The 23,894-nt window shown below is 34.8% G+C and overlaps 1 protein-coding gene across 1 annotated transcript; it reads right to left on the reverse strand.

Moving 5' to 3' along the window:
• Positions 1–1,442: 1,442 nt before the first annotated feature.
• EIF3E (eukaryotic translation initiation factor 3 subunit E) lies at positions 1,443–22,874 on the reverse strand. The gene is made up of 13 exons (XM_026703562.2): positions 22,753–22,874; positions 19,259–19,373; positions 18,325–18,442; positions 17,345–17,387; positions 15,563–15,667; positions 12,801–12,926; positions 9,476–9,600; positions 7,518–7,644; positions 6,126–6,227; positions 5,546–5,655; positions 2,931–3,033; positions 2,038–2,172; positions 1,443–1,607 (listed from the first exon to the last, which is right to left on the reverse strand). Exons 1-13 carry the CDS (start codon positions 22,840–22,842, stop codon positions 1,569–1,571), a joined length of 1,338 nt encoding a protein of 445 aa, XP_026559347.1. The 5' UTR covers positions 22,843–22,874; the 3' UTR covers positions 1,443–1,568.
• Between the last annotated feature and the right edge of the window lie 1,020 nt (positions 22,875–23,894).

Below are 23,894 nucleotides of genomic sequence, written 5' to 3' on the forward strand. Positions count from 1 at the left end.
TTCACTGCTGAGATCCTGTACATCTTCTTAGGCGATTATCTTGAATAATTTGGAATCATCTAGAATTAGCTATCTTATTGCTCAGCTCCAAATGACTGAGTAATCTCCAGTTTCTTAACTTGCTTCACTGTAGAAAAATGAGCCCTGGGCTATCAAGTCAGGTTCAGTTCTTGTTTACCTTGCTATACAAGGAATGAAGTTTGAATCTAATCTCTAGATGACACTGTCCAACCTAAAACTATGTATATTGAGTTGGTGTACATGAACATCCACCCATCCATGAAATAGATTTTGGGTTGCTAATTGCACATTTACCATTAGAACATTGTATTTGCTAAAGCAACTAATTATGAAGTACATTTCAAACTATAAATGCAGCCAGAGGATCAGGTATCTAGACCAACACTGACAGAAAAGAACTGACTTGGAAATCTACAACATACATTTTAATGAAAAAAAAAAAAAAACACCTTATTTTTCTCATGACACTAAATTATAAATTGCCATAGACAAAATCTTTGTAGAAGTTTTGCTGACAGAAAAATTGGTATTAAAATTGTTAAATTAAATTCACTAAGCACTGCTGAACTTAGCCTAGAAAGGCTCCTCTGTATGGAAACTCTCAGCGAATTTCTCCTCTCCTCTTCTCTAATCTTGCCATATTCTGTATGAGAAGAGCCAGCTAAATAAAGTTGCCATTTATTAATCTGTTACTTGGCAGTATCCTCCGTTTATTTTTCCATGTTTAATCACTCCATATTTTTCATATTTCATCACTCACTAACCACACACTGACTTTATCATTTCTACATTAAAAGCAATGCTTTGTTGTGCAACTGTTGATCTTTTAAAGTTGTAATGACTAATTACACAAAACCATCTCAAAGCAGATATTGTAAATATTTAGGATACAACTTTCCTACTTGTAGTAGTTTAACAATAGTTTCAGTAATCTGATATGTGCAGCTGGTTTCTAGGGGTAAGAAATCACAATAAATTTATCTCTCGAGAAGATGAAATCTTTCAATTTCAACCAATAAAATTCAGAAATCTTTATCAAGACCAATTCTTCTAAGCTACAGAAAGAGTAACCAAAATAGGTAGCCTGAACAAAAATGAATTTTGCCACCTATTTCTGGCTGGCCCCTCTAGGCCTTACATCGGCCTTGATTTTGTGTGTGTATGAAACCTCTACCAGATTCTCTTAGGCAAAACTATTATTCACTGAAAATATGGGTACCAATTTCAGTTGAAGTGGATAAAATTTGTAATATATTCTATTAGCAGTGTTATATTTTTAAAAAAATATCACGAGGGGCTTTTCATGGTTGAAATTCAAGTAATTCTTTTAAATTGAGGGTTTTTTACACTTTTAAGAAATCATTAGTTTTGCTGATCTGAATAAAACCTTTTCACAAATCCAATTAAAGATAGCCAACCAATTAAAAGTAGCCAGTTTTATTCTGATTAATATGTACTGAAAAGTCCACATAATTATCACCTTTTCAAAACAGCACATAATTTAAATCTTTATCAAATGAACTTTTTTTTGCGCTTTTGGAAACATTTCAGTAGAAGCTGGAATCTTGAGTAGCCCAGTTAGGTGCCTTTAAAAAAAAGTAAAAATAAAAATTAGAAAACAGTTGTCTTTCATTCCTAATTAATGAAACAAGTGTAAGCACAACTATAGAGCATGTTGACTTTGTTTATTAGAAAATACCATATTTTTTCCAAAAAGAAGGCAACTATCAATCCCATAAAAAGGAAAAGTAGATATTAAAAAGATAGACAACATTCCTTTGACAGGTGAAGTTTTTGCTTTTTAAACTCAGGGCTCTTAATTCTATATATCTTCCTTATTTTGCTTGTATCAAATTGATATAATTTATTTCAATTCATCATCTGACCTTTCTGAAATATCTAGTTATGTATCTGTGAATTACTGAGGATGCTAAATGGACCAAATTTCTCCTCATAGATTGTCTTCCTTCTTTGCATTTAATATTTTTTTAAAAGACACAATATATTTCTGCTTACCTCAGCCCTGCTGCCTTGGTTTAGTTTTTTCTCAATATTCATAGCCAGCATTTGACTCCGGAAAGACAAGCTTTTGGTTTTTTCAATCACTTGCTGATAAGGAGATACTGCATTGTTCCCCATAACCACGTGACCCTTAAAGAAATCCCATAAATATATTACAACCTTCACAAAGGTATTACAAGCTGAAAATTTAGCAGAAATCACATTCAAAACTGGAGGGTTTATAGATGTTCATGGGTAGAAATTAATGCCTAAGCTATTCTTCATAAATTATTACATTGTACCTTAAATTTTCTAGTACATTTTCTCTCAAATGTTCAAAGTATACCCAGATGATTCTTCTATTTAGGGGGAAAAAAACATTGTGACAGGACCTAGATAGATAAATTTTAGCATTTAACCTTTGATTCCTTGTCCCTAAATGCATCACTTTATTATTTTATCTTGTATCTGGTTTCTTTTGGAGCTTAGACCATACATTCATAAAAAAATAATAATCTGTGAATAGAATGGGAAGTCTTCACATGACAATCAGCTCCCATTTCAGACTTCTTCCCGCAAACCAAACTTCCCAAAACTATATATATTCAAGGATGGTCACTTCATGGCCAAAGTTTAACAACAACCTTTTTGAGATACATAGTTAATGGTGAATTTCTTTTATGCAGATTAGTGGATTTTTACACACACACAAAAGAAAAATACAAAGTACATAGTATTGCTTAAATCAGCCAAAGCCTTCACTACATATTCATCTTAGGATGGTACCATATAATAATCATCTCAGAATCAAATACAGATAAAGAGAGTAGAAACTACAAGAAGCTCTTTGAATTAATGAGTTTCACAAATTCACTTTAAGTCAGATTACAGTATTTCATGGAACCTACCAATTTTGAATCTATTTTGGCATCTAGCCTTGCATTTCGGATTAAATTCACAATCCATCGCTCAGCTTCTTCAGGTGTCATATTTAATTTATCTGCCAACATACTGAGGAAAGAGAAATAAAAAAAAAATAGACTCATGTTCTTTGTTTGATCTTTGTACAAATTCATACTGATTTATGCTGAACTAAATCTCTATTTCACTATTCCTAAATTGTTGCCAGTTTTGTTTTGAATCTTGACCCAGCATCAACCAGAGAAAATGGAAACATGGAAAGACAAAGTTTCCTTTATAAAAATTGAGTTTCCCAGAATGTCTAAAGATTAAAACTTAAATTATAATTTTAAATACAATTTAGAATTTTTAAATGTAATATAAAGAAAAAAATCTGTCGGATGTACTTTAAAAAGAGTTATTTGTTTGCAGATCTTTAATAGGATACTTTAAAATCTACATCCTGTTTTTTTTTTTTTGCCAAGTAAACTATGAAAAATAAACAGCAATGTAGTCATAAAAACAAGCATTTTCTAAGTCAACAAGTGTATCATGTTCTCATCCAATTTATTTTAAGGCAGTCCAATTTTGTCTATCCAAAAATTTAGAGAAACCAGAATAACTCATGGATATTATAATAGATTAGATTTTATTCTATAGACCCATGATGGCAAACCTATGGTACGCATGCCAGAGGTACCACGCAGAGTCCTCTCTGCAGGCATGCGAGCCATCACCCAGCTCAGCTCCGCTGCACATGTGCACCTCCCACCAGCAAGCTCAAGTCTCTGTCGTGTATGCACGGGAGTGGGGTGCATGCGTGGGGATGCGTGCACATACACGGGATGCATGCATGGGACACATGCACGTATGGAGGCACACACTTGTGGAGGGGTGCATGCTTGGGAATGCACATGCATTGCATTTTGGGAGCTTGCGCGTACGTGCATGTGTGCACACTTTGGGCACTTGATGCTGAAAAGGTTAGCCATCACTGCTATAGACTATATACTTGTCACCCATACTCCACTGGAGTTCTGCAGCTAATGTAAATGCACGTAAGCATATTTTTATAAATATATAGGTATTTTAAAAATATTTCTAAGGGGAGAAGGAATTTGCTTTAATAGGATGATGGGACAGTTTTAGCCATTAGTCAAATAAACATAACTAAAAAAAATCTCACTAAACTTTATACCATCTGCTGAATGTCCATCTTCCTTCTGGTGAAATAATTGCTCTAAGGAAGGTTTTGTATTAATTCAAGCAATAAAGCATTAGAAATCTCTTTCACGTGCTTTATCAGATCACTTGTTCTGAGACCTAAGAATGTCAAAAGAAGCCTTTTAACTAATGGGTCAGACTTACAAAGATGTCACTTCATAACTAAACTTATTCTAACAGAGTGTTCTTTGTAATATGAAACAGCTTTTGTTATTGTCCTGTTAACACACTTAGACAGATGACATTTCTGGGCTTTCTAACAACTTCTTAGCATTTCATTTAGTTTTCTATTAATTTGAGAATTATACAGCTTATTTTTGTTAAGCTTCCAGGCTTTAGTAAAGATTTTTTATCTGTAACATGGCCAATAGGCAACATTGGAATCTCTACTTTAATAGTTTCCCAGTGCAATCTCTATCTGCCTTCAATTTAAGTGTTCCATATTGCCTTTCTGGCAATCTTAAAATAGTTCAGCTTATTAAATCTGTAATCTTGCTTCTGGTGAAATAATTGTGTTCTCTCATCAAGGAAGAAGTTTTTTCTTCCTTGGTATGAGAACATGACTGGCTCCAAATGACTCAGCTGGCTTTATGCCTAAAGCAGGACAAAAATTCAAGGTCTTCAGATTCTAGTATGGTGTCTTTAACCAATATAGCAAATTAGATCTTTTAATTCAGTGCAGAATGGGTGAACGATCACAAAATGGCACATTTGGTATTAGTTATACAAAATCATCACCCTCCCCAGTTTTTGCATATGCTACATTTAAGCTATTATATTGTTCACTTACCTGTTATCCTTGTCCATATACTTTCTGGACAAAAGCTAGCATAGACTAGGATTAAGCAATCTAGTGCTTGTCATGTTTGGGGCATCAGGTCAGAGCAATCTAGCCAGTGTTGTCAATATAAAAGGTTTGTGTGTGTAGTCAAAACTATTTCTGAAATACCTAATTGCCCTCCCATTAAAAATAATCAGAGTGTTTTGTCTGTGACAATCACAATTCAAAAAATATGCTGCAGGGGCTGTAGCATCTACTGAGTTTATGTGTATACTTTCATTATAACTATTATACTTGTGTTCAAGGAATTTTCTTACTTTCATCATTTTCTCTTTTATTTGCTATACAGGAATGCAGGATTTCACAATATTTGGTACCTGAGGGAAAATGCACTATTTCTGCCAGATAGCAATAAGCTATGTGGAATTTAAAGTTTAGATCACATATAAAACAAAACATAATTATAATTTATTAAAAACTACAATCATCTGATTATTTGAGTATACTGATTCTTCCTTTTTGGTAGTTCAGTTATTAATTAAAAATCTCCACAATATTTATCTGATATTTATCTGATTTTAGAAATTAACATTTCTAATGTACTTCACATTTCCTTACTTTATGCTGATACATTGGTGTATCCTACAGAAAGTCTCAAAAACAAAGAGTCGTGCATTCTCAATGAAGTCTTCAAGACAGGCCACCAAAAAGAAGTCATTCACAAGAACCTGTTAAGACATAATATATATTTTAGACATGGGCAGAGCAATCGGGGAAACCAAGATTATATGGACCACTTGCAACCAAGCATCTCCTTTAAATGAAAATGTGCGTCAAAGATGCAAAATCCAAAACTTAAAATGAATTCTATACAACCAAGCCATACTGCAACATGTTCTCCTTGACTTCTGGAAAAAAAGCATTATACTACTGACTTTCAGATATATTTATTCACATAGTCTTGTATAAAGCAATGTAACACTATAAGCATATTGCATTAGCTTCAAGTTTAAATAAAAACAGCTATTAACTTAGTTTCAGAATTTAATCCCTTAAAACTATGTGCTTTGTTACAGGATAAATTTTGTAAATATTTTAAAAACCCCCATTTCATATGTATCTATGCCCAGAGAAAATATAACTAATGAATATTTACTGGATTTTAAATGTTAATTATTTTTTAAAAAAAGATTCTTACCAATTCACATTCTCTCAGCTTTTTCTGAGCTCCATCAAAGTCAACGTTTACATACAAACATTCTACAAATTCAGTAATTGGATCCTTGTAAGTGTAAGATTCCTGCATATTTTAAGAGTAATTGTGCAATATAGTAAGTACATATGTCAATACTCAATGTCCATATGATGCAGTTAGAACAAGTAAATCAGTTTTAAAATAGTAAGATAAAATTGCTATTTGAAATGTGACCTTAAATATGAATCAATGTCTTTACAAACATTTATAGTTTTCTATGAATTCGTGAATTCAGGCTTGTATTATCAATACAGCTTTAATTATAGTTGTGCTCTTTAAAATTTACCTTTCCTCAATTAAGATCACATATTTTAAATTATATTTTTTCTTCAAATATATTGTTTATTCATTATTTATATAGTTGCCCATCTCAAATTCATGATTCTGGGCAGCTAACAATGTTGTCTTTATAACGAATTGAACTATTCAAAGTCTGGTGACTTCATAAACTTTTCTTCTAAGTATGATTCCTGGAAACCATACGAAAGTGGCTTTTTAATGCCTTGATTTTTTCTACTGTTGTATATTAAGTAAATAAATAAATAAAATGATTATTTTGCAGTAGTCTTCCATCCTAACATCACTTACTGGTATCTGGTATCAATAACAAAAGAATATTTAATGTTCAAGTTAGACAGGGAAAAAAGACCTCTACTTTTGTTTTCTGTCTTTGTACTGTTGTTTTGAAATTTGCAAACGGCCCAGTCACTGCAATATGTCAATTCTGCTTCATCATCCAGCATTGCTTACAATAAAAATGTGGCAGATTAATCTATTGCAACTTAATGTTCCTCTTGATATTTGATCACAACACCCATCATTTGCCATGCAGCACATCTATGAATAAATTAGGGCTAATTTAACTGAATTAAGGCAGAGGTGTTGCTCTTTGAGCTTGAGTACTCAACCCCAAAATCATTTCTTGTTCAAATATGCATTGCTGAGAAGAGTTGCAGAGAAAAACTTCATCAGGGAGAAAGAAATCCAATCTGAAGTTATAATTTCTAAGGCACCTTGAAGCCTTTTTATTTATTTTTTAATGGTCACGCATTAAATGGCTTAATGTGTGACCATTAAAAAACCAACCTTCTTTTGGTTTAATTCACCTAATATGTATGCACTTAAATGCATTTTCAAGGTCATGTATCAATGAAAATCAGTAAAACCAAGACATTACGTTTAATACAAATGCTGTAAATGTAAAGGTGATTTAAGAATACACTGAAGACTTATTTTCCTATAGCACAGAAACTCCAAATTTTGTTTTCTATTAAAATAACTTAAAACAAACCTTGAGCAACCCATAGTAATTGTAAAAACGTACATACTCCTTACCTGCTGAATAACCTTGACTAAGTCCTTCAATACCTGCCTTCGTTTTCTAACATCTTTATTTGTTATCACAGCTGTAGTCAGGTATCGAAGAATATGTGGGCACATTGTCTGAATTGCATTAATATATCTGAAGAAACAGAATATTATTTAGTGAGATAGCAAATATTTAGAATGCAGTTGTTCATTATGAACCCAGAAAAATCCCAACATTTATTTATGTTTTTATGGTAGCCAAACACAGGCCATTTAGAGATTAAACCAGCAAACATGAACAAAATCCTGAAACAGATTTTTTAATGTAATGATCAGAAACTTGGTCTTCAAAGGAAACTTAAAACTCTTCTATGGACCTAAAGCTTTATCCCATGATAATATAATTAAAATGCAGGACACCTAACAGTGATTGGAATCATTTTAAAGAAAGTTGCATTTCCATTCAAAACTCTTCACAAACATCTTCAGAGCCTACAAAACAAGCACTAGTTTTAAGCAACTTATGCCAAATTACACCAATGAATTAAGGCATAAAAAATGAGCTCAGTGCCACTGTATAAAATTACAGATAGAAAAATTACTCAAATACTTGCGATGCAGTAACAATAATTTACTATAACTATCTTGAGGATGGTAATTGAGTATGTTCAATCTAGATATGATATCATACATATTGTTTGTATATAATGGTCAGAACTTATGATGAATCATATGCCCATGGAACATAGTGCAATGGCAGTGAATCAGTGCATTACCTCATAAAACACTTACATCACTACCCAGTTTCAATGAAATTGATAGCCTGTGTTCCTTAAAATCTTTGATAGCTTTAAATGTAATACAGTTTCACTAACCAAGAGAGTAGAAATGATTTTCTGTGTTTACCCCAGATGCTACTAAAAGGTTTACCTGTAGTATTTCTTCACTGATTCATGCATCACATTATTGCAAAAAGCTTCAAGTTAAAAGATAAAGATCAATTGCTAATTCTAGCCATTTTTAAAAGAAATATCCATGAAATACTTTGATAGCAGCTTTCAAAGTTGACATGGATTTAACCAATTCTGCTCATCAACAAAGAACTGCTTCCTGACAAGGCAATCAAATTCAGCATGACTCTCTATATATTTACTTATATTCTATTAGCCAGTGTTCCTTACTATTAGTAGTAGTAGCAGTAACAGTAACTGTCCCTTACTATAGAATTATTAATTATTACAATTAGTACAGTTCCTTGCTATGCTAAGAAATAATTAATTTTGCTTTATTTTGGTATAATGTGTTATATAAACTCAACCATTCTGATATACTCAAGAGAACAAATTATTTTATAAAACTGCTGTTGACAACCCTGTGGAACCAAACTGAATTTTGTGTGCCTCTTGGAAGTTTCCTTGGACTGTCATTACTAAAGATTTCTCTGGTAGGAGACATTAGATATGTCTGTACCTTATGCTAAACTGTTGCAATTTCTTAAAATAAAAAAACTGTTCTCTTTTTAAAAAAATAATCCTGTTCACATGTCTGTATAAAATGTTGTAAAAGTGATTCAGAAGTAGCTCTTTGGAATTGCCCAACATAGTACATATCTGCTAATCATTAAACTTTTTCCGGGCTTCTAAACGAACCTAAAAAAATTAAGTCACCTCCTTTATAGCATCATCATCATCAAGAGCTTTTTCAAGGTTGCCCAGAAGCCAAAAAAAGATGGATTGCTTTATGAATAGCAGAGAGGGGCTGTGTTCATATAAGTGCATGTAAATTATCTTGAAAATATGCATTTTATTTTATAGAACATTTTACTACAAGAATATATCATAATCAAGTCAAATGTTGTAAGTGCATGATCTAAACAATCTGAGAAAGTTAAAGTAACTTTTAAATATTCTGATTAAATCTTAAACATGCTCAGGTGTGAAATAACTTTCTATATCCATGTTATCTGTAAGTTCAACACAACTTACTGAGGCTGGTAGAGGAAGAGATCAATGATATTATCTCTGCCTTTAATATGGTTGAAGAAAACAAAGAGGGACCAGTGAATAAGCCATGTTCTCTGCTGAAGAGCCTGGAGTGGAGAGCTGACAGACTGAAAAAGAGATTTATAAAATTGAAATTATTTTAACTATTAAAGCTTATTGTATTTTGAGATCGGGAAGCGAAGGATTCAAATAAATGTTTCTTAAGAGAGAATATTTACTCGTTCTTTTAACAGTTTCCTATGACTGATCCTGTGCTGTTCAGGAATATACCCCATATTCCAGAAAAGCTGTTTTGGGAGCAACGAAATGACTGTCAGGCACAAGTAATCAGAACCACTCACGAATAGCCTCAGACTGTAACTTTATTGCTTATCACCTATGTTACAAGAATCTTACCAGACTGCTTGCCTTCCCCTGGGAATGAACAGATAAGCCTTCATGGGTTTGGGGAGACATCATGCTCAATGACTCCAAGCTAGGCCCTTGCTTGATTCGTCCCACAAGCCTAGCTGGCAATTCTTTCATATTGATGCAGAGAAGACAAAGGAGTAAAGAACATCTTTTTTTTCCCCACTGATCTATTAAAGTTTTAGCTTCTTTCTTACTCCACTTCAAATACTCCATTTCAAATTATGACAGAAAAAATCAGTTTTGAATTTTTGAAGAAGAGATTAGATAACCATTTGTCTGAAATGGTATAGGGTTTCCTGCCTAACCCAGGGGGATGGAGGTCTCTCCAAGGTTCCTTCCAACTCTTGTTTAATATTCTATTCTATTCTTATTCCTACTGACAAGTGTCATTTTATAAGTGACAAAAAAGTAAATTAAGAACATTGCTACCAGTTAAGACTTTTTCCCTCACATATCGTAAGGACTTTCTCTACTTTATATTACATAACAAAACCAACACATGTCTACCTATCTTGTTATATCTGGCAGGAAAGACATGTTCTGGGTCCTTCCTCAAGAGAGTTCCCTTGAGATTAGACTTCCCCCAATCCTACTGATCTTTCACATGGCATTAAAAATTTGGGTTTCCCACAAAGACTGGAATTCTTGAAGTATGAGTGAGTGGTTTATATGGTATATACTTGGCTATGTTATGCTATTGATGTTTTTAAAATGTTGATTTGTTTTACTCCATTTTTATCTTGTTTTTACAGTTAGATGCCCAGAGTCATATATAAGAGATACAAATTTTTTAAATAACCACTACCAAGTAGCCACTGCAAGAGCCACTTTTCCCATTAGTTTGTTGCAGGAGTGAACAAGCCATATTCACATGACTCCATTTGTAGCTCTAAGTTGTGCTCTCTGAAATTTGGTAATAAAATTATAGATTTTATATGGTGTTACCTTTGAGTAGCTCCCACATCAGCAAAAACATTAACATTTGAAATGGGAGATGCCCTGGAACACAAATAGCATCCATTTTCACCTTTAACACATGTCTTGCTTCCAGAAGTGCTTAATTTCAGGCTGTTTTGCTTTGTTTCTGTGGAGGGTTTGTTTTTTTTAAAAGAGGGTTTTGTCAAGAACACTGAGAAATTTTCCAGAAATGTGTTACAGATTGTATCAGCATCCTCAGTGCCAAGAAAAAATCAATAACATCTTTCTGCATTCTATCACTGGTGAGGTATAACAAAGATGATACAGAATATTAGATTTCTGATGCTAATGCCTGGGTTGTTTGCAATGCAGATGATCAGCTTGGATGAAATAAGTAGAATGCCAAAGTATAAAGAGATACCATGGCTAATACTATCATCAGGCAAAATGTATAGCAGGAATAAGGAGAGAAAAATTTACTGAGGGCTTTGTTACAGTGCTGAAATCAATTCAAAAATTTTAGTGAATTACAATTATTTCATTACAAGAAAAACCCGGAATTCATATAAAAACACATACCATACATACCTACAATTAATAATTAAAAAGATAGCTCAGTGAGGAAAACTAAATCATCTGGCATCTTCAAAGATGTAGATTTGGAAGTATCAATCAAAATTAGCCCACATCCTTGATTTAAACTAAAATAACTTTGTATTCCATGTTCCTAGATATTAACTTTATTTTTTTAAAGGGAAATTGTCCCATTTTTAAAGAAGTGTTATGTTCTACCCCGACTTTGGAAAATACATTTTATAACTTGTCAAAGGATCTGAAATTTTATGAGAAATTTTTACGAGTCATTATTTTTGCTTAATATATCTAAAAAAGGATACGCAACCATTAAATATTATAATTTATAATCTATTCTGAAAGTGGGAAAGGATAAGATCATATGTTAAAGATAACAAATATATTTTATCCTCCTCCTATTCTTAATTCTGTATCACCTACTCATTCTACTTGCTCCTTGCCTCTCTCGCCAGCGCCATCTCCAACAATAGCGGCAGCAGCAGCGGGAACCATGGAAGCTACAGAGGTAGCTCCCCCACCCAAGAAGTGGCTGAAACGTTGCCGGGGGAGGAATGTGCAGCATGCCAAATGTGGCAGGGGCACGGGCAGAAAGGAAAGCAACAGTTGCAGAGGAAGCAGCAGCAGCGGGTGCTGAAGGTCTCACGATGTAAAGTGCCCCACCGAGGCCGACATCCACACCACCGCAGCCCACCCACTGACCTGGCTTGCACCCAGCACCATACCCGGGTCTGCAGCAAAGGTGCTTGGTGGGGGTAGGGAGCCCTCCATGCTCCATGATCCGTCCATTAGGAGCGGCTGGTGGTGAGGCGTGACTGCCCGCGGGGAGCTCTAGGCGAGGGTGCACATGGGGGGAGAAATTAAGTCACCCCCAAAAAGACAGCTTGGCCATTTTTTCAGGAGTCAAAAAGAAATAAGGCCTGGACTTAATTTCTGAGAAACATGGTAGTTAATATTAACTCTTTCCCAGCATGATCTTCCTTCTATTTCCACCTAGAACAGCAGTTTATTATCTTTACATGGTATTTTGGCATGCTTCTCCAAGTAATAAAAAAATTCAAATATTGTTCCAAGTACAAGAGCAATATGGGAACAGAAAGTGCTATTATGCACTATTATGCACCTCCTAATAACTAGATAGTTGAGCTAGTCCTGAAATTCTGAAAGCGTGACTCAGACCTTCTTTCAGCTAAGTTTGGGTCATCAATAATTAACTAACTGAGCTCATTTTTCCAGGCATATAAAATCTTGAAAGTATTCTCTGAAACAGACTTTGAAAAGCAATCATAAAAATGAATCTGAGGAAAACATGTGCTGGTATGTCAACATTCAGTAGGTATCTTCCCCCATCTTTATTATGTGGTGAAGCAAACGAAAACAAACTCACACTATTATCAATTGTCTCTTTCAACCTTGTAAGGTCTTCCATGGCAGCATCCCAGTCCTGCATCAGAATTCCAGATGCCAGCTTTCCCCAGAGTGAGCTCAAAGCATTTCTATCTGTTGATGGAACCTGTTTTAAATAAGTGAATCCAATTACAATAACCGCAATAATTTAATATTTCTCTAGGTCAAACATTTTGATTAGAGACTTGCTGGCACCAGCAGAGAGAGAGAATATGCCATTGACATACTTGCTCCACAATTTTGGGGAAATGGGCTGTGTTTCATTTAGCAAATCAGTTTTGATTTTCAAGGAAACAATCAGCAGTAGGCATTTCCAAGGAGATTCAGCTGGAGATTAAAACAACAGGAAAGCCTGGAGAATTGGCAACCACAGCTTCTGCACAGGGTTTTCAATTCAAGCAATAATGATCTTTTCATTAACAATACTTCAGTGTAGTTTGGGGTTTCACGCACTAATTTAAAAGGGTTTAAAGCTTAACTAGTAAAACCTCAACTCTACTGAAAATATTTCCTAATCAGAATGAAGAAAATCTAGACAGGAAAATAGGCCACTAACTGTTTAACTGATTGGATCATTATAAATTTTAAACCAAGATGTAATGTAATGGCACTTATAGTATTCTACTTATGTTTCCTGTCATTTTGAATAGTCAACAAAACAAAGTTTAAGGCCACATCATTCAGAAAGTATACTTTTGATCTCTGGTCGTTTTGGATCAATTCTTACATTTAAAAAAATACTTTGAAAAAGCATGCAATTTTCACATTAGGCTCTAAATAACATTGTGTCTTGGAATAAGGAAATGCATATAAAACCTCTGAGTTTACTAGTACATTATTAAATCAAGGGATACTGATGTGAAATAATATAGTAAAAAGAAAAAGCACTAACACAATGCTTAAACCTCTATCCAAGCAGCAATTTTCATAAACTTTTGATATTTGAACAAAAAGAGTTACTTCTTTCTTCATTTCAACAGACTAAATATTGCATCCATCGACATTTCAAAAATTGATACAGATCCACTTCAGAAACTTTATAGTAGTAGAACCTTCTATCCTTTAGTGCAGTGAATGGCTAACCTATGACACGCGTGTCACGCCGAGGCACTTTGACTGACATGCCTGTTGGTGTGGGGAAAACCTGCACATTTAGAGGCTGCCTGTGCTCTGCTCCAATACCTGCTCCCTGCTTGTTGCATGGAGGCATGGTGTCACCGCTGCCGCGAGATCTTTGCAGCAGAGAACCAGTTTTAACCACCATAAACTGAGGTTTGTCAGTTTCATTACCTCAGGAACGCTACAGGAGGAAAGGAGATCCATGAGGTTCACAGCCCTGTAAGGTGCCCTTCCGATCCCCACATCCTGCACCTGAAGCCCTGAGACCAGGGAGACGAGTTTCACAGCCCTGTGTGATCACCCCAGCCCAGTCCGTCATAAACCAAATTATTGATATTTCTGGAAGTGACACATGACCCGAGGAAGGCTACACTTTTTCCCGATTTTCGACACACCAAGCTGAAAAGGTTAGCCATCACTGCTTTAGTGGAATCATCTATTAGGGTAACCATCTGGCCATCCACATTTAAATGCATGTACATAATACTATTTTTCCCACTATAAGATTACAAGATCTATAATGGTATGCTGTTTTGGCATACCTGTATATTTGGCACTGCAATAAACTTGAGAGTTTACTGTATTAAAAACTCAGCAAGTAAACAAATGAAAACCAGAAATATCAGAAATAAAACAATAAATCAATTACTCTCATTTCTAAATACACACTTTCTTCATGAGATTAAAAATCATAGTTATTTGTAAGTCAGGAAGTTGGCATTTCTGAGATAGGGGAGGGGGAACATTGCTAGGAGTAGATAATTTCCCCTAGGAAAGCAGGAACATCACCACAGGGATTGCCACGTTACTTAAACCAAATTTTGTTACACATATTTATAATCACTGGACAAAATGTATCAAGCAATCTACAGAGATATTCCTCAAGAACAAATATAATAAGCAGCTACAACAGATATTTGTCATTTATTTGCATTGTTTCTTATCAAGGCTGTGCAGTGCTTCTGATTTAACTCAACATGATGCCATCTTTGTCTGATATCACACAATCCCAGGAAAAAAATTTCACCTGCTTTAATACGTTAACTCTATGTTCTCTGAAACATTTTCAGAATCAAATGCAAACATGCACAGATTTATGTATTTGGTAATTAACTTATACTGATTATGAGCCATCAAGTCAGTATTGATTTTTAGCAACCATAGATACATTTTTTTCAAGAAATTATAACAAGAAAATTTATAAATAGCCACCAAGCTTCCTAAAATTTAAAACTTTAGTTAACTATAAAAATTGTTCCATTTAAAGCAAATGTAGTATTTCTATTCAAGTCAGAAATACAACATTTCCAGACTGCTCTTAAGAATTAAACATGCAGACCTTAATATGCTATTATGGTTCTCAGAAGCTAAAGTAGCAGACAAACATTTGGATTTTACTGGTGTTATGACATATACTTTTGAGTGTTTAGAAAAATAAGAAAATGAAATAAAAACCTCTGTAATATATAAAATGACAATATCCTCTCAAAAAACAGAGACATCTCCATATGAAATATTCCCTAAATTAAAGTGCAGTCCATGTGCAATGTTATGCACCCACTACCTAGAAGATCTAGTTGAAAGTTGGAAAACAATTTAAAAGTATAATATAAAGATACTTACCAATACTCTAAACAAGTATAGATATTCTGATGCTGCTGTATAATTACCACATTTATACTGGAATTTTGCGAATCTATAAAGGCTATCTAGATATTCTTGCCTAAACTGAAAAACACAGAAAATAAGCAATATCAAGAAAAAGTTAATATTTAAGGTTGAAAATTTATTTGAAAATTTATAATTGGGTATTTGTTTAGGAAATTTTATTACCACGAACTTCTTCATGGTGACTCCAGGTGGCTTATAGGAATAAAACCCCAAATACAAAGCCACACAATGGCAAATAACAATATGCTCACATCACATTGTCCGGGTACTTCAGACTAAACACAGAAACCTATTATAGGTAACTACTGACTTACGAACCATTTAAAGACAGTTCAAAGTTTTGACAGCCTCAGGAAAAATGACTTATGACTTGTCCTTGAAATTATGACCATCACACCACTACTGTGATCATTTAATATTAATTTGGACACTTAGCAACTGACTTGAATTTATCCCAGTTGCAGTGTCTTGCAGTCATGAGATTGCAATTTGTGACTTTTTCAGCCAGCTTCTGAAAAGCAAAGTCAACTGGGATCCCCGATTTGCTTAACGCTGTGATTCGCTTAACATCCAACAGAAATAGTCTGGTGATTTGATTCGCTTAATAACTATATCATTTAGCAACTGAAATTCCAGTCCCAATTGTGGGTTTAAGTCCAGGACTATCAGTACTGAGTCTGTATTATTACGAATGAGCTAGCCTAGATTCTCCCAACTATATTTATGCTTTATTAAACTTGATTTTTTTAACATAGAAAAATGTTCAAAATTGTTATACTTCTTTTATGGTTAATATGGTTAATCATCTTAAGCTGCATCTTAGGCCACATACTGGAATACTAAAATGACAGTAATTTTACATTATGTATTGCAATGAGCTTTAACTATATAAAGTCCAGAATGAGACATAATTACACTTACAATCAATGAGTTATTTGGTCAGCAAAAAAGAACTCTATGAAACAACTAGGCTGGGATCAAATTTATTTTCCTTAAAATGAACTAAACATGCTGACTGAGTTTTCCTGCATTAAAACCAATAGGCTTCCAAGTCTCTTACTTCCACAGATAGCTTTCCTTGTTTGGTTCAAATGGATGAAAACTGAGCACAGTACATTAGGGTAATTCAATCTGGGAATTAGCCAAGCTGTTATTGGAAAAGGGCATCTTATTTTGCTTTACCTATTTATCCTTATTTACTAATGTTTGAAGTGAATTCAAACAGTCTGTTTGTATTTTTTGCAAATTGCAGTCTTTAACAAGCTGCTTAGAAAGTGGTTTACCACTGAGTTTAAAGGATTTGCAAGAATAATCCTGAATATCTTAAGTGAATAAACTGGATTAATGACAGAGATTTAGAAGATTACCTTTGGAATGGAAGGCAGATATTTGTTTCTTTATTTTGTATTATGATCTTATTTTTTCTATTTTATTTCAAACTACTAATTAGTTCTACAGCCTGCAGAGAAAGCAATTATTCCAATACTTTCTAACCATAATTTGGGAGAATTTCAAAAATAGGCATTATCATGCCATATCAAAAATAATTTAATTTCCAAGTTATAAAATTTAAATTTATAACAAGTAATTACAATAAGAATATTTAATATCAGTATTAAAAATCAAATTTAACATTTATTCATTTTTTATTAAGTATAATTCACAAGGTGCATTTACAGAACAAGGCAAAAGTAAGTTTAACTTAGTTTTACAGATTTAATAGTAAATACATACTCCATGCTTCTCAGCTAAGTAGTCAAATAGCACCCGACCATCCCTGTAATAAATAAAAATTAATAATGATGCTATAATTGGCTATATGAATCTTTAAAATTAAATAAAATGTGTTTCCAATAGTTAATTCATTCCACACCACCTTTTATGGATAATGAATCTATTCCTTTAAAGCAACGATAGTGTGGCCTTGCTTAACACTTAACTATGATAAACTGACCCAGGCAACAAACCACAATTAATCATATTTTGACAGCATGTAATCAAGTTGGACTTGAAGGTAATGCACAGGGAATAGAAAAATGTCGATCCTATTTTCTACTTCCCCTGGCTTTGTTCTGAACAAAAAATCATATGCTTGCAATGAAGAAACAGCACAATGAGGATAACTTTTCCAACTTTTCCTTTTCCCCTTTTAATTTTCCTGAAAGAATATTTAACATTTTAAGTGGCATTCATCTTAGCTACTTCTTCTTAAGGAAGAACAGAAACATACAAGATTATAGTTTTACTGCTTGTATATCTTTAAATCAATCCCATAATAATTTAAATAAAATCTGCTAAGCATTATTTTCTATTTTATTTCTAATCAGAAATATTTTAGCGATTTGATTTTAAGTCTCTTTAAGATGGCAAAAATGCCTAGTTCTCCTTGTTCCTCCTTTTTCTCCACAAGCACATTGTCAGATGGCTTGGGCTGAGAGACAGACTGACTGACTCAAAGTCACCCAGTCAGCTTTCATGCCTAAGGCAGAACTAGAACTCAGTTTTCTGATTTCTAGGCCAGCACCCTAATCACCACACCAAAGTAACTGTTTAAATTTAAACTAAAGCTTTAAACACATATACTAAGGAATCTTGCTCAATTAAGTGTGATTCACTTTGCTTACTCAAAGAAAAAAGCTTTAACCGAAGGAAAGCAGTACATTTTGAAGCATTTCATGATGTGTATAACAAAAGAAAGCATGTAGAAATGTTACCTGGTGGACTGCATTTGAAGTGTGGTTTCTTTGTCTTCAAACATCTTAACAATGGGATCCATTTCTTCCTGAAGCAACTGTAGCTGTGCAACTACTGTGTTTCTCTTCTCACGTAAGGCTGAATGAAAAATATAGTGAGATATCTATGCAAACTCCAATTCTAGACATGTAGCAATAGCACTTAAGACTTATATGCCACTTTACAGTGCTTTATAGTCCTCTCTAATCAGTTTACAGAGTCAGCTTGTTGCCCCAACAATTTGGGTCCTAATTTTACCCACCTCAGAAGCATGGAAGGCTGAGTCAACCTTGAGCCTGATAAAATTCAAACTGCCAAATTGCAGGCAGTTGGCAGTCAGCAGAAGTAGCCTGCAGTACTGCACTCTAACCACTGTGCCACTACAGCTCATGTATTCCATCATTTGCAACTTTTAATTAGACATACTTTACTAAAAATATAAATGTATACATTTTATAATTATACGTGTAAGTTACATTTAACATCAAATTCAATACACTACCTATACGCTTGATGTAACTTCACTATTATTTTGGGCTTGGTAAAATGAAACAACTCTTTTCAAGAAAAGAACTATTATTGTATTTCCTTTTGAAGGACATCACAATTTGAAAACTTTGCTTGTTAACTATGAATTACTACAATCTGAGAGGCTGAGCCAAAGTATTTTTTTTAAAGTTTTTCTAGCATTAGCAGAAACTGGTGGTGGTAAATCAAGGACTACTTGTACCCAATTGGAAGTACACAGAGATTATGGATATGCAGATGAACACGTAATAAAATTTATAGAATGGAATATTTATAGATTTCTTCTACGCCTTTTGATTTGAAGCTTACTAAAAGATTTTATTCCTCTTAATTGTGAAGACTGATTACAGATTATGCAATGGTTCTATTTAAAACTAAATCACATACCCTGGGGAATATCATCAGAATAAAGATTTCTGTAGACATCCATAGCAAAGTCCACCATGTTGGTGTCATCAAGAAGCTCCAGTTTTCCTTGTAGTAGTTCCTTTTCATTGTATATCTGGAAAAATAATACATGTGAATGAATTTCTATGTTTTCTTTTAATTTCAGGATTATTTAAGCACATCATTCTTTAGTTTTGTAACCTTTTGTAAGGAGTTTCACAGTCAGCCAGGTAAACAGTTTATTAATTTGATACCCTGAACAATGTATTCTACAAATTTAAAGACTTAAGAAATTGAGAAATTAGAAATCATACAGAGCAAATCAAATACATTAATTTAACACTGAATCTAGACAGTTTTCTTTATTTTTTATTATTTCAATTTATATGGCTGCTCATCTCAAGTTCAACATTCTGGGCAGTATCCATAGCTCCTGTTGCTTCTGTCAGAATGCTGAAAGCAATGTCACAAGTTCTATCCCTTTGGGGCATGTATACAACATTATGACTCAAGTAAAAAAGAACCAGGGCTTGTGTTGTGATGCCAAAATGCTGCTATAATTAAGTGTATGTGCATCCCTATCCCATTACATAAAGAAGCCACATCTGAGATTAGTAAAACTGGGTTCTGCCAGTTATCAAAAACCTTTAGTATAGAACTTATTCTTATACTATATGCAATTACTGTTCTATAAGCTAACTAGCTAGCATGATTTTATTGTACAATTTCTTTGTTATGAACCTCCCAGAATTGTTGAGATGGTATACAAGTTTAATGTATTATCATATCACATGTAATCTATCCCATGTAATATAAGCCTATCACCCCCAGAGATTAGACTGGGCCCCACTCTGATTCTCTCCTGGAAGGTGCTGAAGACCTGGTTCTGCCAGCGGGCCTGGGGAACCCAGAGCGGGATGGAGTCCATCAAATGGCTCCTGTGATCTGCTGTCGTCAGGGCAGGGGGTGGGAGTTAGGGGTGATTTTTTATTTATTTTTTTCAAGATTTTGTTCTATTGTATGTTATTAATTTTTTTATTCTTTTTGCTAGTTTTGTTTTTTATTTTAAATATGGTTTCACATTCTGTAAACTGCTTCAAGTCACCATGGGCAAATAGGCAACAATATAAATTCAATGAATGAATGAATGAATGAATGAATGAATGAATGAATAAATAAATACAATTTCAATTCAACACACAGGATATAAGTTGTATCCAAAAACAAGTGCTAACCATATTTTGGTGCACAGTTAGAGAACATTACAATTTATTAGTATGTATCTTCCTTATATAAGCTCTCAGGCTAGAGAAAGAAAGCTGGAAATTCACAACCCCAGAAAAAAGGGCTATTTCATTATATATTCCTGTGGTTAAATAATGCCTAAAACCTGTAAGTATTACAGGAAAACTTTTTTTTGCGGTGATTCACAAGTAATTCCATACAAGGTTGATTCTAAACACAATTTTTATATTTCTGTCCTTGCATTAAATTTATGCATAATGTATCAATACAAAAAAGCAGCTAATAGCATACTATATTAATAAAATAACATACTTTCAGTTTAACATAACTCAGAAAGAAATGTGCATCAGATTTTGTATTTAAGTGACATACTACTTGGATTTTTGATAAAAGTCTTAACTGAGAAGGATGGAAATTCAGTCACTTTATTGTGATTGGTAGCCTGATGGTTTTAGTGTTCTAGGATTTGTATAACTATTACCATACTGTAATAATTGCCAATAAATCCAGTATATTATACTGAATCAGGAAACAAATAATAGGATGGCACTGTATTTATCGGGCAATATATCAGCTCTAACTCCCCAAAAATGAGTATGCTTGGGCACAAACACAGCACCTATCCCTAATTTTTTAAAGCAGCCATGTCTTTTCCTGCGATCATGGAACAGATGCTTTAAAGCAGGGGTCCCCAAACTTGGCAACTTTAAGACTTGGGGACTTCAACTACCAGAATTCCTGGGACTTAAAATCTACAACTCTTAAAGTTGCCAAGTTTGGAGACCTCTGCTTTAAAGAGTTGCAGACATTAGATTTTATACCACCTTTATTTTACTATACAGTGGCAAACATACATAATACTCCTTCCTCATCCTATTTTCCCACAAAAACAATCCTGTGAAGTGGATTGAGCTGACAGCAACTGGCCCAAAGTTACCCAGCTGGCTTTCATATCTAAGGTGGGACTAGAACTCATAGTATCCTGGTTTCTAACCTGGATAGTGGTTAAGTGCCTTAACTACTAGACCAAACAGTTATTATGGACATTCCAAAGTATTTTTTGGAAGTAAATCCAAAACTCTGCTTTAATCCAGCATTATCTAATGATTCAAACTGAAAATCTTCCTATCCTTTGAAACAATGTCTTAACCCACTATACTGTGCCAGCTACAATACTGTTGCAGAATAACCTAGAATAACAGAGCTGGAAGGGACCTTGGAGGTTTTCTAGTCCAACCCCCTGATTAAGCAGGACTATTTCAGACAAGTGGCTATCTAGTTTCTTCTTAAAAGCTTCCAGTGATGGGGCACCCACAACTTCTGAAGGCCACTCTTTAGCTTCTCAGAGTTAGGACATTTCTCTTTAGTTTTAGGTTGCTTTCTGTCAAAATTCAGTCAATTTATAAAAGGCACACTAGAAACAGTAATTAATGTATTCAAGTTCCAAGAATTTCAGATTGTGGCCAGCTATTCAGACTAGTACTGCAATGAATTTGGCTAGGCTTGTTCCAACAAAAACACCTTATATCACCTAAAATTACAGTGTTACAGCACAGCCATCAAAAATACCCTCAGAACCACATCTAAGGTGTATGACCCAGAGGATTCTTCTGCACTATGAAATTCCTTACTACTGAAGTAAAATGGGAATTTATCCTTGTAAGCCGCCTTGAGTCGTAGGTGGCAATATAAATTTTCTAACTGAATAAATTTGGAATGCAGGAGTTTTTCTCCCACATTACACAGGGGAGGATCTCAACTCGGTCCTCTTCTAACACTTTAAAAGCCTTACTTTCCATTATTTACAAATATGGCTCCAAGTTCGAAAGAAGCCTCTTAATCGATAACAGGAAGTTTTATTGCCTTAATTTCCTTGACGCCTATATAAGCATATCGATTGGAAGGGGAAAGGAAACAGCTGACTTTCACCCTCACGGGTTTGCGATTTCGTGGTGGTCTCCCATCCCAATACCGGCATTGCATGATGTCCTAGGCGTGGACCCAGCCGGCCATTTAGAACAAGTCCAAGTATTAAATCTACAAATGTGGCTTAGGAAAAGCCACAGCTCGGAGGTTCGTCACTCGCAATCCTCTGCTACCGCGCCACGCACACCACGCATAGAGCAACCGGCCTCATCAGAGAGAGGGCGGCCCAGGTTTCCTCGGTCGTGGCCGCCTTCGACGAGGCTCCCGGGAAGATTTCGCTCCAATTCCCAGACGGCTGTGGCTCGGAGAGTCGCCTCACTCACCCCTTTTACGGAGAGGAACTCGAGGAGCGGAAAGACCAGGTGCCGGTCCAAGAAATTCGCGATCCGGTTAGTCAGATCGTATTCCGCCATCTTGGACAGGCGGCTGAGGAAAAGGCGGGTCCAACGCACGCCGCCGCCAACACGCCTAACCTTAAGCGCGCATGCGCTTCAGGGTGGGCCCGCCTGCTCTCTAAACGGATGGATTCAGTTGGGCGGTTCTTCAGCGGTCAGCGTCAGCTACGCATGCGCTTAGGTGCACGCTTCTCTTTTACTCCTTCTCCGCTGAAAACTTCAACCCTAAGCAATCGTTCTCCGCTTTCCAAAGCATTGGCTTTGTAGGTTTTAGGGCTGGGGTTTGATTTCTGGAAGTCTCTCCGCATAGGATTGCCTTGACAATCTTGCAGTGTAGGGCAGTGTTTCTCAACCCAACAACTTTAAGACGTACGGACTTCAACTCCCAGAATTCCTGCATCTGTCATATTAGTTGAGGGAATTCTGGGGATTGAGGTCCTCACATCTTAAAAGTTGCTGCCGTTGAAAACATTGGTATGTGGTGTGTGCTCAGGTTATGTTTACCTGAACTCTAGTTTATTCGACTATGGCCCATGAATCAAAGTAATCTCAGAAATGCACAATACAAAGATATTTAGATCAAAATATTGGTGGATATAGTGCCAGCATATATTGTATTGTATCCACAAAGACAACCACAAGTTAAAATGAAAGGATAATGAGACAATAGAAATTTAAAATATTGGACTGTCTTTAAAAATTAGATTTATTGCGGCAAAGCTTCAAAATCCGAAGCTATATGGAACAAGTGTAAGAAGTAATTTTAGAAACTTACATACTAGTTGTCTGCTCAGCCTGGCCCTGCCCTCCCACTTTTTCTTCTGTTAATGAATTTCTTATTAGAAGATGCATTGAAAATAAATTTTATTTAAAGCTTTTATGTACTTACCCATCTTATACCAAACTCTGGGTGGTTCACACAACCAAGAGATAAAGCCACATCTATGTACAATTAAAATACGAAAACCAAAAGACCAGGCACTAGCTAAACATTCTCATACAGCTTCCAACAGCTTCATCTTATAGAGCTCCCAGTCTTTAGAAAGTTAAAATATTCTAAATTCTAAAAT

This window comes from Pseudonaja textilis, chromosome 3, assembly GCF_049901715.1.
Source record: "Pseudonaja textilis isolate UNSWEBS1 chromosome 3, rPseTex1.2, whole genome shotgun sequence".
In the NCBI taxonomy this organism is placed as follows: domain Eukaryota; kingdom Metazoa; phylum Chordata; class Lepidosauria; order Squamata; family Elapidae; genus Pseudonaja; species Pseudonaja textilis.

Excerpts from the sequence above, each read along its gene's own strand:
- EIF3E (XM_026703562.2), bottom strand. The coding sequence starts at position 22,842 with ATGGCGGAATACGATCTGACTAACCGGATCGCGAATTTCTTGGACCGG. Across the intron at positions 17,388-18,324 it reads CTTCAAATGCAGTCCACCAG|GGATGGTCGGGTGCTATTTG; the intron begins GTAACATTTCTA and ends TATTTATTACAG. Across the intron at positions 2,173-2,930 it reads CCAAAATAGATTCAAAATTG|GGTCACGTGGTTATGGGGAA; the intron begins GTAGGTTCCATG and ends GATTTCTTTAAG.